Source organism: Mustelus asterias, unplaced genomic scaffold (genome assembly GCF_964213995.1).
Source record: "Mustelus asterias unplaced genomic scaffold, sMusAst1.hap1.1 HAP1_SCAFFOLD_2080, whole genome shotgun sequence".
In the NCBI taxonomy this organism is placed as follows: Eukaryota; Metazoa; Chordata; class Chondrichthyes; order Carcharhiniformes; family Triakidae; genus Mustelus; species Mustelus asterias.
This window is the reverse complement of record NW_027592025.1, coordinates 1-16,562: the sequence shown is the minus strand read 5'-3', so window position 1 is coordinate 16,562 and position 16,562 is coordinate 1. Positions and strand designations below refer to the sequence as shown.

The following is a 16,562-nucleotide window of genomic DNA, read 5'->3' as shown; positions in this document are numbered from 1 at the left end:
AAAACTCCCTCACATCCCCTCTGCAATTCTTGCCCTAAACCTTAAATCTGTGCCCTCTAATCCTTCTACGATCAACTAATATGAGTAGCTTTGTCTACCTCATATAACGTGTCAAAATCTTGCACACCTCTATCAAATCTCCCTTCAGTCTCCTTTGCTGCAGGGAGAACAACCCCAGCTTCTCCAACCCAACAAAAATCCACAGACTCTGGAATCATTCTGGTAAATCTCTTTGGCGCCTTCTCAAAGACCTTCACATCCTTCGAAAATGTGGTGAACAAGATTGGATGATATTAGTTTTACAAAGGTTCAGAATAACTTTTCCTACTTTTGTACTTGATGCCTCCATGTACGAAGCCCAAGATCCTGTTTACTTTGCTCAGTGCGTCCTGCCACCAAAGACCATGCACCTGCAACTCCCTCTGTCCCTGCACACTTTAAAATTCTGCCATTAAGCCTATAATGCCTCTCCCCATCCCTTCTGTCAAAATGTTCATCTCCCTTCTCCATACTAAATTCTATCTGTCCATTCCACTAGCCAATGTATCCTGTTGGTGGATTGGAATCATCCTCGCTGTTTGTCACTCCTCCAAGTTTAACTTTAGTAATTTTACTGTGTTCCAATATCCCGATCGGTTATATGTAGCAAAAGCAGTGGTCCAGCACTGATCTTCGGGGAAATGTCTATCATTCTCTGTCTGAAACACAACCATTACCATATCTTGTTGATTTCTGTACTCAATTTTTTATCCAGTTGGACATTGACCCTCCTATTCCAGGAGCCTCAGTATTGGTAAACAACATTTTATCTGTTACTTTGTCAAATGCTTTCTTAGAATCCATGTGCACAACATCCATTGCTATTCCTTCACCAGTCTTCTCTGTTACTTAAAATTAACATACAATCGGGTTAGTCAAACATTTTGCAACTCCATGCTACCTCTCAATTAACTTAAAGCTGTTCATTTCTCCCTGATTATTGTTTCTAAAACCTTGCCCACCACTGATGTCAAACTGACTGGCCTGTAGTTACTAGCACTCTCTTTACACTCTATCTTGAACAGCAGAGTCACATTTGCTACTTTACAATCCTCTGGCACTTCCCCCGTACTTAAGGAAGATTGGAACATTATGCAAAGGCCTTCTACCATCTTCATGCCACACCTTAATAATTTGGGTTGTAGACCATCCGGACTAGGTGACTTAAACACTCTAAGCGTAACCAGCTTTTCCAGTGCATCCTAACTTTTCCACCCATCCATTCATAGAATCATAGAATCCCTACAGTGCAGAAGGAGGCCATTTGGCCCATCGAGTCTGCACCGACAACAATCCCACCCAAGTCCTATCCCTGTAACTTCACACATTCACTCCGCCAATCCCTCTAACCTACACATCCCGGGACACTAAGGGGCAAGTTAGCATGGCCAATGCACCTAACCCACACATCTTTGGACTTTGCGAGGAAACTGGAGCACCCGGAGGAAACCCACGCAGACACGGGGAGAACATGCAAGCTCCACACAGACTGTGACCCAAGCCGGGAATTGAACCTGGGTGCCTGGAGCTGTGAGGCCGCAGTGCTAACCATTCTACTGTCTCCACTCTACGAGCTGCCCCTCTACTGTCTCCACTATGATCAATATTTTGTTAGTATCCTCCAGTTTGGTAAATGCCAATGCAAAGTAATTATCAATTACAATTCGTTGTAATCTTTGTCATCGGCACCTCCCTTCATACAGATAATGAAAGGATATTACACAGAGTGGAGGATAAAGGGATTACAGGATAAAACAATGAGCACATGGTACAATGGTGCACACCCTCACCCTCAGGATAACAAGGACTTTTAGTGATATAGCATAAGGGAGTCCCACGGGGTCAAATACAACCAATCGGAGCCTAACTCAGCAACCCAAAACCTTTGAACAGTGAAAGGATATCACTGAAAGAGGGGAACATCAGGATACAACCTCAAAACCCAGACATGGGATTATAGCATCCACTCTCACACAGGATAACAGGAGCAGAACTATGCAGCCTCACGGGAAGAGTGCAGATAAAACAGAGCCCAGGTATCTAAACTTACCCCCGGATCCCATGAATAACAAGATACCTTCTACTCGAGAGGTCAAACCTATAATATCTCTATAACTTCTAAGTACAAATTTTCAGAATAGCTGCTAGCCTTGCTGACACAGCCAAAGAAAGTAAGGGATATTGACAAATAAAATAGAACATAGAACATTACAGCGCAGTACAGGCCCTTCGGCCCTCAATGTTGCGCTGACCTGTGAAACCAATCTAATGCCCATCTAACCTACACTATTCCAATATCATCCATATGTTTATCCAATGACCCTTTAAATGCCCTTAATGTTGATGAGTCCACTACTGCTGCCGGCAGGGCATTCCACGCCCTTACTACTCTCTGAGTAAAGAACCTACCTCTGACATCCGTCCTATATCTATCACCCCTCAATTTAAAGCTATGTCCCCTCGTGCTACCCATCACCATCCGAGGAAAAAGGCTCTCACTGTCAACCCTATCTAATCCTCTGATCATCTTATATGCCTCTATTAAGTCACCTCTTAACCTTCTTCTCTCTAACGAAAACAGCCTCAAGTCACTCAGCCTTTCCTCATAAGACCTTCCCACCATACCAGGCAACATCCTGGTCAATCTCCTCTGCACCCTTTCCAATGCTTCCACATCCTTCCTATAATGCGGCGACCAGAACTGTACGCAATACTCCCAAGTGCGGCCGCACCAGAGTTTTGTACAGCTGCAACATGACATCATGGCTCCGAAACTCAATCCCTCTACCAATAAAAGCTAACACACTGTACGCCTTCTTAACAACCCTATCAACCTGGGTGCCAACTTTCAGGGATCTATGCACATGGACACCGAGATCTCTCTGCTCATCCACACTACCAAGTATCTTACCATTAGCCCAGTACTCTGTATTCTTGTTAGTCCTTCCAAAGTGAATCACCTCACACTTTTCCGCCTTAAACCCCATTTGCCACCTCTCAGCCCAGCCCTGCAGCTTATCTATGTCCCTCTGTAACCTGCAACATCCTTCCACACTGTCCACAACTCCACCGACTTTAGTGTCATCCACAAATTTACTAACCCATCCCTCTACGCCCTCATCCAGGTCATTTATAAAAATGACAAACAACAGTGGCCCCAAAACAGATCCTTGTGGTACACCACTAGTAACTGAACTCCAGGATGAACATTTCCCATCAACCACCGCCCTCTGTCTTCTTACAGCTAGCCAATTTCTGATCCAAACCGCAAAATAACCCTCAATCCCATGCTTCCGTATTTTCTGCAATAGCCTACCGTGGGGAACCTTATCAAACGCTTTACTGAAATCCATATACACCACATCAACTGCTTTATCCTCATTCACCTCTTTGGTCACCTTCTCAAAGAACTCAATAAGGTTTGTGAGGCACGACCTACCTTTCACAAAACCGTATTGACTATCCCTAATCAAATTGTTCCTTTCTAGATGATTATAAATCCTATCTCTTATAATCCTTTCCAAACCTTTGCCCACAACAGAAGTAAGGCTCACTGGTCTATAATTACCAGGGCTGTCTCTACTCCCCTTCTTGAACAAGGGGACAACATTTGCTATCCTCCAGTCTTCTGGCACTATTCCTGTAGACAATGACGACATAAAGATCAAAGCCAAAGGCTCTGCAATCTCCTCCCTAGCTTCCCAGAGAATCCTAGGATAAATCCCATCCGGCCCAGGGGACTTATCTATTTTCACACTTTCCAGAATAGCTAACACCTCCTCCTTATGAACCTCAATCCCGTCTAGTCTAATAGCCTGTATCTCAGTATTCTCTTCGACAACATTGTCTTTTTCCTGGGTGAATACGGACGAAAAATATTCATTTAGTGCCTCTCCTATCTCTTCGGACTCCACGCACAACTTCCCACTACTGTCCTTGACTGGCCCTAATCTTACCCGAGTCATTCTTTTATTCCTGACATACCTATAGAAAGCTTTAGGGTTTTCCTTGATCCTACCTGCCAAAGACTTCTCATGTCCCCTCCTGGCTCTTCTTAGCTCTCTCTTTAGGTCCTTTCTGGCTAACTTGTAACTCTCAAGCGCCCTTACTGAGCCTTCATGTCTCATCTTTACATAAGTCTCCTTCTTCCTCTTCACAAGAGATTCAACTTCTTTAGTAAACCACGGTTCCCTCGCTCGACCACTTCCTCCCTGCCTGACAGGTACATACTTATCAAGGACACGCAGTAGCTGTTCCTAGAACAAGGTCCACTTTCAATTGTGCCCATCCCCTGCAGATTTCTTCCCCATCCTATGCATCCTAAATCTCGCCTAATCGCATCATAATTTCCTTTCCCCCAGCTATAACACTTGCCCTGCGGTATATACCTATCCCTTCCATCACTAAAGTAAACGTCACCGAATTGTGGTCACTATCACCAAAGTGTTCACCTACCTCCAAATCTAACACCTGGCCTGGTTCATTACCCAGTACCAAATCCAATGTGGTCTCGCCTCTTGTTGGACTATCTACATACTGTGTCAGGAAATCCTCCTGCACACATTGGACAAAAACTGACCCATCTAAAGTACTCGAACTATAGCGTTTCCAGTCAATATTTGTAAAGTTAAAGTCCCCCATAAATAAATAAGAGGCAATAAGCCAAAGATTCTCACACCATGCTTGGGCTCACCACAAAATAAGCCGCACTTATCTCCAGTCACACCGGACGTACCAATCAAGCCCCGCCATCAACAAAATTCCACCCATTTCTCAAGGAAGCCCTAGCAACAGGAGGGTCATCCGGACATCCAAAGAAGAACAAAGAACAGTACAGCACAGGAAACAGGCCCTTCGGCCCTCCAAGCCTGTGCCGCTCATTGGTCCAACTAGACCATTCGTTTGTATCCCTCCATTCCCAGACTGCTCATGTGAGTATCCAGGTAAGTCTTAAACGATGCCAGCGTGCCTGCCTCCACCACCCTACTTGGCAGCGCATTCCAGGCCCCCACCACTCTCTGTGTAAAAAACGTCCCTCTGATATCTGAGTTATACCTTGCCCCTCTCACCTTGAGCCCGTGACCCCTCGTGATCGTCACCTCCGACCTGGGAAAAAGCTTCCCGCTGTTCACCCTATCTATACCCTTCATAATTTTGTACACCTCTATTAGGTCTCCCTTCATTCTCCGTCTTTCCAGGGAGAACAACCCAGTTTACCCAATCTCTCCTCATAGCTAAGACCCTCCATGCCAGGCAACATCCTGGTAAACCTTCTCTGCACTCTCTCTAAAGCCTCCACGTCCTTCTGGTAGTGCGGCGACCAGAACTGGATGCAGTACTCCAAATGTGGCCTAACCAGCGTTCTATACAGCCGCAACATCAGACTCCAGCTTTTATACTCTATACCCCGTCCTATAAAGGCAAGCATACCATATGCCTTCTTCACCACCACCTCCACCTGTGCTGCCACCTTCAAGGATTTGTGGACTTGCCATTGATGGCTCTGCCATTTATTGTATAACCCCCCCCCACATTAGTTCTTCCAAAATGCATCACTTCGCATTTATCTGGATTAAATTCCATCTGCCATTTCTCTGCCCAATTTTCCAGTCTATCTATATCCTGCTGTATTGTCCGACAATGTTCATCGCTATCCGCAAGTCCAGCCATCTTCATATCATCCACAAACTTGCTGATCCACAATCAGGATATCTCAGCGAAGGACAAAAATCTGCTCCTCCCAACAGGATGATGTGCTCACCATAGATTCCAGGAGCCAAACCAGCAAGTAGCCACTGTCACAACCCATGCAGCCAGGGGAAATCTAGGAATCAACCCAAGGAAGGCTAGCCAACCAGGGATTCCCCAACCACGCTTGGGTGTGCACCAGTAGACATTTCCCCCAACTCCAGCTACACCAGTGACAAAACCCATTCTTTTCCAGAATGCATGATCTGTCTGTCCCCAGAATGCATGATCTGTCTGTCCCCTTGCAGGACTCCAACACAGATTCTTTAACCCCAAATTAATACAAAACGCGACACGTTTTCCTCTCTGGTTTTTCCAGGGTTTTCCTCACCCACTATGAGCACTACAAGGCCATACCCATCACCTCTATACCAAACCACGAGCCCACCACCTGCTGTGGTGCTACTCATATTATCCATACTTAACGTAAAGGATGGTATATAATAGAAGCCTCCATTATAAATCCCAAAATTACAATCCTGATGTTAAACAACAACCCAGCACCTACCCAATAGAATGGAAACCCATTATCAATCCATAAGCAGAGGCAATATCTCTCCCTATTGCAAACACTAGACCCCAGGAGTTTGAATTGACACTGGGCAGACCTCCTTACCCACCCTGCTCCCTCAGTGCCACACAGACCAATATTGAATGTTTGCAGTAACACATCTTAAGCTAAGGTCTCCTATGTTCCACCGCCAGAGCAAACCGGTGGATAAATTCCATTATGAATAAATGGATATCTGTGCTTTGAAAGATTAACAGGATAACAGATGATATCTGCCTCAGTGCACATATATTAAACACCCTCGTCAGGATAAAAGACATCACAAAATCAGGATTATAATCACAAGGGGAGTAGTTCAGGATTAATGATGAACTTCAGGGCAACAGCCATCCACGGAGCTTGAAAAGGCCAAAGCCTTGCATGAGCAACATCGAGGATCCGTCTGTAGAGGTCCTACTTTTTAAACCTCCCAGTTTCTTTAAAGTCTAAAGAGTCTTCAATATCTATTGTTGATACCAATGTGCACTGCAACTGTGTCCCTCTCCCTGCTTCCTGCAAAAGCCCCGCTATGATGTCCTTCTCCCTGGCACCAAGGAGGCAGCAAACCATTCGGGACTTGGGATGAGGCCTGGAGAAATGTCTGTCCATCCCTGAACTATAGAATCTCTTAGAATGACTGCACTTTTAGTCCAGGCAATAATAATGAAATAACATTTTCCCCATGAAAATGTTAAGCTAACGGATCTGATAAATCAGCTGGGTGCACTATTTTCCGGTCTAAAGGAACGGTTCTTGAATTGAGAACTTTTGAAGATTATATTTGGGGTTTTGACAGTGTTCTCACCTAAACCTTAGGATGAAGACCATCTAGTGTTGAGGATTTGCCACTATTTCGTGTCACTATTTTCTCTCTCACTCTTGCATGTTAACCTTGTTGAGTCCCTGATTACTTTCCTTTGGATTTTTATTCCTATATTGTAATTACTGACATAAAGTAAACGTTCAACACAAGTGTCATTTCCTTATCTTCCTGGACAACATCACGTCAGATTTCAAGGGGCCCATGTTACTCTTCAGCACCCCAATTTTCTTAATAAATAAAGCTATAACTATATTTTGTGTCTTGTATCCTTTGACACGTTTCTTTTCATACCCATTTTTCCAGCTCTTACCATCTGTTTCGTTGCACGTTGATGTTCTTTGTATTTTTTCCATTTTCTCGGATTACAACTATTGCATTTTTATGTGCGTTTTTGTTTTAGATTTATATTGTCTCTTGCCTTTCTAATAGCCCATAGCTGTTTTATTTTTTAGCAAGTAGAACTCTTGCCCCTTAGATACAGACCTATTCTGCATCAGGTTAAATTGTTTTTGACCTTGTCCCATTAACAGGTTTCCCCAGTTTAATGTGGATAGTCTGTCTCCTTACATAATCAATCTGACCTCAATCTGGAAAGTCACTTTTTCACCATTGTCCTTTTCAAAAGCTATGTTGAGCTGAATCATATTATGATCACTATTAGATAAAGGTTGCTTGATAGTACAGAACTTAAAATTGCTGAAAAGGCAGACATGTTACTGAAGCTTGTCGTTTACATTTGCCAGGACAATGCAAGAATGCCACATTTCAAATGATCATGATTTATACTGCAGGGTGCTGATTGCTTGGCAGTTGACTCTGGCCAGGATTAATTAAATAATGATTCACTTGTGCCTTGTAGGTGGGAAAAGACATTGAGGAGTCAAGAAGGGAGTTATTCCAGATTAACCAGTCTCAGACCTTTCCTTGTAGCCACAGTATGTGGCTGGTCCAGTTTTTGGTCAATGGTAACCCCTGCAGAATTTTGATAGTGGGGGATTTGACAATGGCAATACCATTGTAATATCAAGGGTAATTGGCTAGATTCTTTCTTGATGGAGATCTTTTTCCTGACCAAGATTTAATCAATCCGGTTGTAGTGTTTGGAATAAGAAAGCATCCACATGTGCTTGGCAGCTGGGAAGCTGCATAGTTGCTGATCAGACTGTGCTCAGTGTATTTTCTTCAGAGTAAGGACAGTGCTAATCTCCAACCAGATTTGCCATTGTCGCCTTGCTTGGTTTGAAGGTCTGACATTCATGAATGTTGAAGTTTCTCACCGGTGGGTTTGTCAATCTCCGATACCCAAGATATAGCGACGCCTCAATCTTTATCACATTATGTTGTTGGATTTAGTCTGTGTTTCTCATGGTTTACGGAAAGGTGATGCTGATGCTGGGGTGACATTTCCCAGGATTGGTAGTCAGGTGGTCATAGTTCCAGGAAAGTTCTCAGGTTTCAATGCAAACGCACCATTGATCTTGCCAATGTCCTTTTTTAAACTGGTCAGAGAGATATGACCAAATGATGATGACAGGAGATATGTTTGGCCACTGGGTGTGTGAAAAATAATGATGAATGCATCTGTCCCATGTGAGGTAGTTGATGTACGGATGGGTTTTGCTGTGTCACAAACAGTGACGACACTAACATTACACAAGCATGCTACAACCTCCTTAGTTTTTTGATTTACTCCTTGCTCTTTCAGAGAATGGTGGGCAATCAGTGGTTTTGTTTTCCAGGGATGACTGCAGTGATATGTACCTATCCACTTGACATGATTCGAGCTCGTCTGGCTTTCCAGGTGAAGGGTGAGCACAGGTATGCTGGAATCATTGATGCTTTCAGGGTCATTTATACACAGGTGCGTATTGCATCTTTTTGTTACACTTTGAGAACATCTAATATGTTGTGAAGTTTTTCTGTTCTGTATTTGGATGACTGAAGTATATAGATCATAGTTTGAGACTCAGACCTCAATGCCATGAGCCAGAGTAAGAGATAGCCCTTCCTTAGAGTCGCAGCACAGAGTTCTGTCCCCATTACGGCTCCCTGGGGTCCGCTCCCTGGGGTCCACCCCCTTCTCCTGCGGCTTCCTCGCTCTCTTTATCTATCCTGGACCCTCACTCGTGCTCCGTTTCATTTCTTCATCCTTAGGCATTCTGCCCTTCCAGATCCATACTGCAACCATTCAATTGTTGCTATCCCAGTCAGACTCCCTGTTAGCCACTACACCTCACTGTGTACCACTCTGGCATTTCCAAAGAGCTCATAGGAGCCAGTGCCAAGAGCTTCAATGGGTAGAACCCCAAATGCCCAGTCCTGTTCTCTCACCAATCATCCTGCCCTGTTCACCCACTCAGGGGTAATCTTTCCAACCACTTTCCTGTATCGCTCAGCCTTCTGCAACTGAATGGGGGGTTTATCTCCCTGCAGGATATCTATTCAGTTGTGAACAAGTTCTTGCTGTGCTAGTTCCTTGTAGATAGAACATAGAAAAAATACAGCACAAACAGGCCCTTCGGCCCACAAGTTGCGCCGGTCATGTCCCTACCTACCTAAGCTTATATATAGGCTTACCTATAACCCTCAATCCTATTAAGTCCCATGTACTCATCCAGAAGTCTCTTAAAAGACCCGATCGAGTTTGCCTCCACCACCACTGACAGCAGCCGATTCCACTCACCCACCACCCTCTGAGTGAAAAACTTGCCCCTGACATCTCCTCTGTACCTACTCCCCAACACCTTAAACCTGTGTCCTTTCGTAGCAGCCATTTCAGCCCTGGGAAAAAGCCTCCGAGAATCCACCTGATCTGTACCTCTCAACATCTTGTACACCTCTATCAGGTCATCTCTCATATTTCGTCTCTCCGAGGAGAAAAGACCTATCCTCATAAGGCATGCCAACCAATCCAGGCAACATCCTTGTAAATCTTCTCTGCACCCTTTCAATAATTTCCACATCCCTCCTGTAATGAGGCGACCAGAACTGAGCACAGTACTCCAAGTGGGGTCTGACGAGGGTCTTATAAAGCTGCATCATTATCTCCCGACTCCTAAACTCAATCCCTCGATTGATGAAGGCCAGCACGCCATACGCCGCCTTAACCATCTCCTCTACCTGCGAGGCCAATTTAAGAGTCCTATGGACCCGGACCCCAAGGTCCTTCTGATCCTCTCCACTGCTAAGAGTCTTACCCTTGATATTATACTCCTTCATCCCATTTGACCTGCCAAAATGGACCACTACACATCTATCCGGGTTGAAGTCCATCTGCCACTTCTCTGCCCAGTCTTGCATCCTATCTATGTTACGCTGCAGCTTCTGACATCCCTCCAAACTATCCACAACACCACCAACCTTTGTGTCGTCGGCAAACTTACCAACTCATCCCTCCACTTCCTCATCCAGGTCATTTATGAAGATGACAAACAGCAAGGATCCCAGAACAGATCCCTGGGGCACTCCACTGGTGACCGACCTCCATTCAGAAAAAGACCCATCTACAACCACTCTCTGCCTTCTGCAGGCAAGCCAGTTCTGGATCCACAAGGCAACAGCCCCTTGGATCCCATGCCCTCTCACTTTCTCGAGAAGTCTTGCATGGGGGACCTTATCGAACGCCTTGCTGAAGTCCATGTAAACCACATCTACCGCTTTTCCTTCGCCAATGTGTTCAGTCACATTTTCAAAGAACTCCACCAGGCTCGTAAGGCACGATTTGCCTTTGACAAAGCCGTGCTGACTACTTTTGAACATACGAAACTTCTCTAAATCTTCATAAATCCTGTCCCTCAGGATCTTCTCCATCAACTTACCAACCACTGAGTTAGACTCGCCGGTCGGTAATTTCCTGGGCTATCCCTATTCCCTTTCTTGAAAATAGGAACCACATCCGCAATCCTCCAGTCCTCCGGAACCTCTCCCGTCTCCATCGATGACGCAAAGATCATCGCCAGAGGCTCTGCAATCTCTTCCCTCGCCTCCCACAGTACCCTGGGGTACATCCCATCCGGTCCCGGCGACTTATCTATCTTGATGCCATTCAAAATTTCCAACACATTCTCTTTCTTAATGTCCACATACTCAATCTTTTCAGTCCGCCGCAATCCTGTAGTACAACCACCCAGGTCTTTTTCCACCGTGAATAACGAGGTAAAATATTCATTAAGCACCTCTGCTATTTCTTCCGGTTCTGTACAGACTTTCTCACCTTCACATTTTATAGGTCCTATTCCTTCACATCTTATCCTTTTACTCTTCACATATTTATAGAACGCCTTAGGGTTCTCCTTAATCTTACCTGCCAAGGCCTTCTCGTGACCCCTTCTGGCGCTCCTAATTTCTTTCTTAAGTCCCTTCCTACAAGCCGTATACTCATCTAGATCCCTATCATCACCTAGCTCTCTGAACCTTTTGTACGCTTTCCTTTTCTTTTTGACTAGGTTCAGCGCAGCTTTCGTGCACCACGGTTCCCGTAACCTACCAAAACCTCCCTGTCTCATCGGAACGTTGTCATGCAGAACTCCAGACAAACATTCCTTGAAAATCTGCCATCTTTCTTCGGTACTTTTCCTCGAGAATGCCTCCTTCCAATTTACGCCTCTAATCTCCTGCTTGATGGCTTCATATTTCCCCTTCCTCCAGATAAACACTTTCCTAGCTTGCCTGATCCTATTTCTTTCCAATGCTAGCGTAAAGGAGATAGAGTTATGATCACTATCCCCAAGATGCTCCCCCACTGAGAGATCCGACACCTGTCCAGGCTCATTAGCCAGTACCAGATCGAGTACAGCCTCTCCTCTTGTAGGCTTATCCACATGCTGTGTCAGGAAACCCTCCTGAACACACCTAACAAACTCCTCCCCATCCAAACCCCTTACCCTAGGGATATTCCAATCGATGTTTGGGAAATTAAAGTCTCCCATCACGACAACCCTGTTATTACTACATCTCTCCAGGATCTGTTTCCCTATCTGCTCCTCAACATCCCTGTTACTATTGGGCGGCCTGTAGAAAACACCCAACAAAGTTATCGACCCCTTCCCGCTCCGAACGTCCACCCACAGAGACTCCGTAGACAACCCCTCCACGGCTTCCACCTTCTCTACAGCTGTGACACTATCCCTGATCAGCAGTGCCACTCCCCCCCCTCTTTTGCCTCCCTCTCTGTCCTTTCTGAAAGATCTGAAACCCGGCACCTGAAGTATCCAGTCCTGTCCCTGTCCCCAAGTCTCCGTAATGGCCACCACATCACACTTCCAAGCATCGATCCACACTCTAAGCTCATCCCCTTTATTCACTACACTCCTGGCGTTAATATAGACACATCTCAAACCTTTGGTCTGAGCTCTCCCCTTCTCCATCACCCGTCTATTCTCAGTCACCTCATCACGATTCCCTCCCCCCAACCTTTCTAGTTTAAAGTCTCCCCAGTAGCCTTAGCCACTCTTTGACTTTGTTTTTGGATATTTGTGGATAATATTGATTGAATGAGGAAGTTTATTCATGTTCCAAATGTTGTTTTTCTGTTGCTAAGGAAGGAGGATTTCAAGGGTTTTACAGAGGTCTGACTCCGACTATCATTGGAATGGCTCCATATGCAGGTATTCCAAGGGCTCTTCGTCAATACTTTTAATAAACATTTCTGTAAGGACTGGGGGCTATGGTGCATTTAAAAACTGCTCCACTTTCACTTTGAATATCAAATGTGAAGATGATCAACTGTGTCATCTCAAAAGGATTCTTTTTATCCTTTCACTTATTATCCATCCTAACTGCCCAAATCAAGGAGGTAGGGAGACAACTAAGAGACTTGTTTGGCCATTTTGGAGGGCACTTATAGAATCAGCCACAGTGTTGTGGATTGAGAGTCACATGCACCCCAGACCAGGTAAGAACAGCAGATTTCTCCCCCCTGAAATAACAATCCAGTCACCTTTACTGTTACTGGCTGCTTCTTCTTCCAGATTTAATGAAGTCTGAATTCCCGGCTGCTGTGGTAGGCTTTGAACTCTGATTTCAGGATAATTGCCTCTGGATTACTAGTCCAGGAACATAACCATTATGCTACTGCACCCCTGTACAGAACCCATGAGAAAAGTCTATATATCGAACCCAGCTCCTTTACTGCGGCTTCCTCCCGTACACTCCATGCTCACCTGGTTTATGATGTGGAGATGCCGGCGTTGGACTGGGGTAAACACAGTAAGAAGTTTAACAACACCAGGTTAAAGTCCAACAGGTTTATTTGGTAGCAAAAGCCACACAAGCTTTCGAGGCTCTGAGCCCCTTCTTCAGGTGAGTGGGAATTCTGTTCACAAACAGAACTTATAAGACACAGACTCAATTTACATGAATAATGGTTGGAATGCGAATACTTACAACTAATCCAGTCTTTAAGAAACAAAACAATGGGAGTGGAGAGAGCATCAAGACAGGCTAAAAAGATGTGTATTGTCTCCAGACAAGACAGCCAGTGAAACTCTGCAGGTCCACGCAACTGTGGGAGTTACAAATAGTGTGACATAAATTCTGATTCTAGGATCGCATGATAAAGACTCAGGAGGAAAAAAGCAGAAATATTTATGTGAAATAGTGTGACATAAACCCAATATCCCGGTTGAGGCCGTCCTTGTGTGTGCGGAACCTGGCTATCAGTTTCTGCTCCGCGACTCTGCGCTGTCGTGTGTCGCGAAGGCCGCCTTGGAGAACGCTTACCCGAATATCAGAGGCCGAATGCCCGTGACCGCTGAAGTGCTCCCCAACAGGAAGAGAACAGTCTTGCCTGGTGATTGTCGAGCGGTGTTCATTCATCCGTTGTCGCAGCGTCTGCATAGTTTCCCCAATGTACCATGCCTCGGGACATCCTTTCTTGCAGCGTATCAGGTAGACAACGTTGGCCGAGTTGCAAGAGTATGTACCGTGTACCTGGTGGATGGTGTTCTCACGTGAGATGATGGCATCTGTGTCGATGATCCGGCACGTCTTGCAGAGGTTGCTGTGGCAGGGTTGTGTGGTGTCTTGGTCACTGTTCTCCTGAAGGCTGGGTAGTTTGCTGCGGACAATGGTCTGTTTGAGGTTGTGCGGTTGTTTGAAGGCAAGAAGTGGGGGTGTGGGGATGGCCTTGGCGAGATGTTCGTCTTCATCAATGACATGTTGAAGGCTCCGGAGGAGATGCCGTAGCTTCTCCGCTCCGGGGAAGTACTGGACAACGAAGGGTACTCTGTCCACTGTGTCCCGTGTTTGTCTTCTGAGGAGGTCGGTGCGGTTTTCGCTGTGGCGCGTTGGAACTGTTGATCAATGAGTCTAGCGCCATATCCTGTTCTTATGAGGGCATCTTTCAGCGTCTGGAGGTGTCTGTTGCGATCCTCCTCATCCGAGCAGATCCTGTGTATACGGAGGGCTTGTCCGTAGGGGATGGCTTCTTTAACGTGTTTAGGGTGGAAGCTGGAGAAGTGGAGCATCGTGAGGTTATCCGTGGGCTTGCGGTACAGTGAGGTGCAGACCGTCCTTAATGGAGATGCGCGTGTCCAAGAATGCAACCGATTCCGGAGAGTAGTCTATGGTCCACCATCAGGCTCACCATAGACTACTCTCCGGAATCGGTTGCATTCTTGGACACGCGCATCTCCATTAAGGACGGTCACCTCAGCACCTCACTGTACCGCAAGCCCACGGATAACCTCACGATGCTCCACTTCTCCAGCTTCCACCCTAACACGTTAAAGAAGCCATCCCCTACGGACAAGCCCTCGTATACACAGGATCTGCTCGGATGAGGAGGATCGCAACAGACACCTCCAGACGCTGAAAGATGCCCTCATAAGAACAGGATATGGCGCTAGACTCATTGATCAACAGGTTCCAACGCGCCACAGCGAAAAACCGCACCGACCTCCTCAGAAACAAACACGGGGACACAGTGGACAGAGTACCCTTCGTTGTCCAGTACTTCCCCGGAAGCGGAGAAGCTACGGCATCTCCTCCGGAGCCTTCAACATGTCATTGGATGAAGAGAACATCTCCGCCAAGGCCATCCCCACACCCCCACTTCTTGCCTTCAAACAACCGCACAACCTCAAACAGACCATTGTCCGCAGCAAACTACCCAGCCTTCAGGAGAACAGTGACCAAGACACCACACAACCCTGCACAGCAACCTCTGCAAGACGTGCCGGATCATCGACACAGATGCCCATCATCTCACGTGAGAACACCATCCACCAGGTACACGGTACATTACTCTTGCAACTCGGCCAACGTTGTCTACCTGATACGCTGCAAGAAAGGATGTCCCGAGGCATGGTACATTGGGGAAACTATGCAGACGCTGCGACAACGGATGAATGAACACCGCTCGGACAATCACCAGGCAAGACTGTTCTCTTCCTGTTGGGGAGCACTTCAGCGGTCACGGGCATTCGGCCTCTGATATTCGGGTAAGCGTTCTCCAAGGCGGCCTTCGCGACACACGACAGCGCAGAGTCGCGGAGCAGAAACTGATAGCCAGGTTCCGCACACACAAGGACGGGCCTCAACCGGGATATTGGGTTTATGTCACACTATTTCACATAAATATTTCTGCTTTTTTCCTCCTGAGTCTTTATCATGCGATCCTAGAATCAGAATTTATGTCACACTATTTGTAACTCCCACAGTTGCGTGGACCTGCAGAGTTTCACTGGCTGTCTTGTCTGGAGACAATACACATCTTTTTAGCCTGTCTTGATGCTCTCTCCACTCCCATTGTTTTGTTTCTTAAAGACTGGATTAGTTGTAAGTATTCGCATTCCAACCATTATTCATGTAAATTGAGTCTGTGTCTTATAAGTTCTGTTTGTGAACAGAATTCCCACTCACCTGAAGAAGGGGCTCAGAGCCTCGAAAGCTTGTGTGGCTTTTGCTACCAAATAAACCTGTTGGACTTTAACCTGGTGTTGTTAAACTTCACCTGGTTTATGACACTCATCTTGTCCCCTCTGTGCCTATCTTGCTTTAATCAACAGTTGGTCATTATTTTAGTTTTGGATATTCAGCATTTACAGGTTTGTTATTCCAGATGTTTACTTTGTTTTAAATATTAATTTCAGGAATTTCGTTCTTCACGTTTGGAACATTGAAGAGTATTGGTCTCAGTCAGGCTCCTGGTGTTCTGGGAAGACCTTCTTCTGATAATCCAAATGTTTTGGTTTTAAAACCCACGTGAACTTGCTGTGTGGTGGAATAGCAGGAGCGTTTGCTCAAACAGTATCGTAAGTGTTCATCTGGGTAACAGGAAGAGAGAAAGGAACATGTGCCATTGTGCTCCAAAATGTGTTTAGTAGATAATCAGTAAAAGAAAATCAGGCGTATTTTAGAATTTTTACCAGCAAATACTTCCATCCAGCCATCCAAATAGTT

At 45.7% G+C, this 16,562-nt stretch overlaps 1 protein-coding gene across 1 annotated transcript in view; it reads left to right on the top strand.

Annotated features, from left to right (window-relative positions):
• Positions 1-16,411, top strand: part of slc25a16 (solute carrier family 25 member 16) — a 62,060-nt gene extending 45,649 nt beyond the window's left edge. The window contains exons 5-7 of the mRNA XM_078207144.1: positions 8,900-9,021; positions 12,700-12,766; positions 16,253-16,411. Of these exons, the coding sequence (XP_078063270.1) occupies positions 8,900-9,021; positions 12,700-12,766; positions 16,253-16,368 (305 nt within the window). The 3' untranslated portion in view covers positions 16,369-16,411. The remainder of the gene's footprint in view (positions 1-8,899; positions 9,022-12,699; positions 12,767-16,252) is intronic.
• Positions 16,412-16,562: the final 151 nt, after the last annotated feature.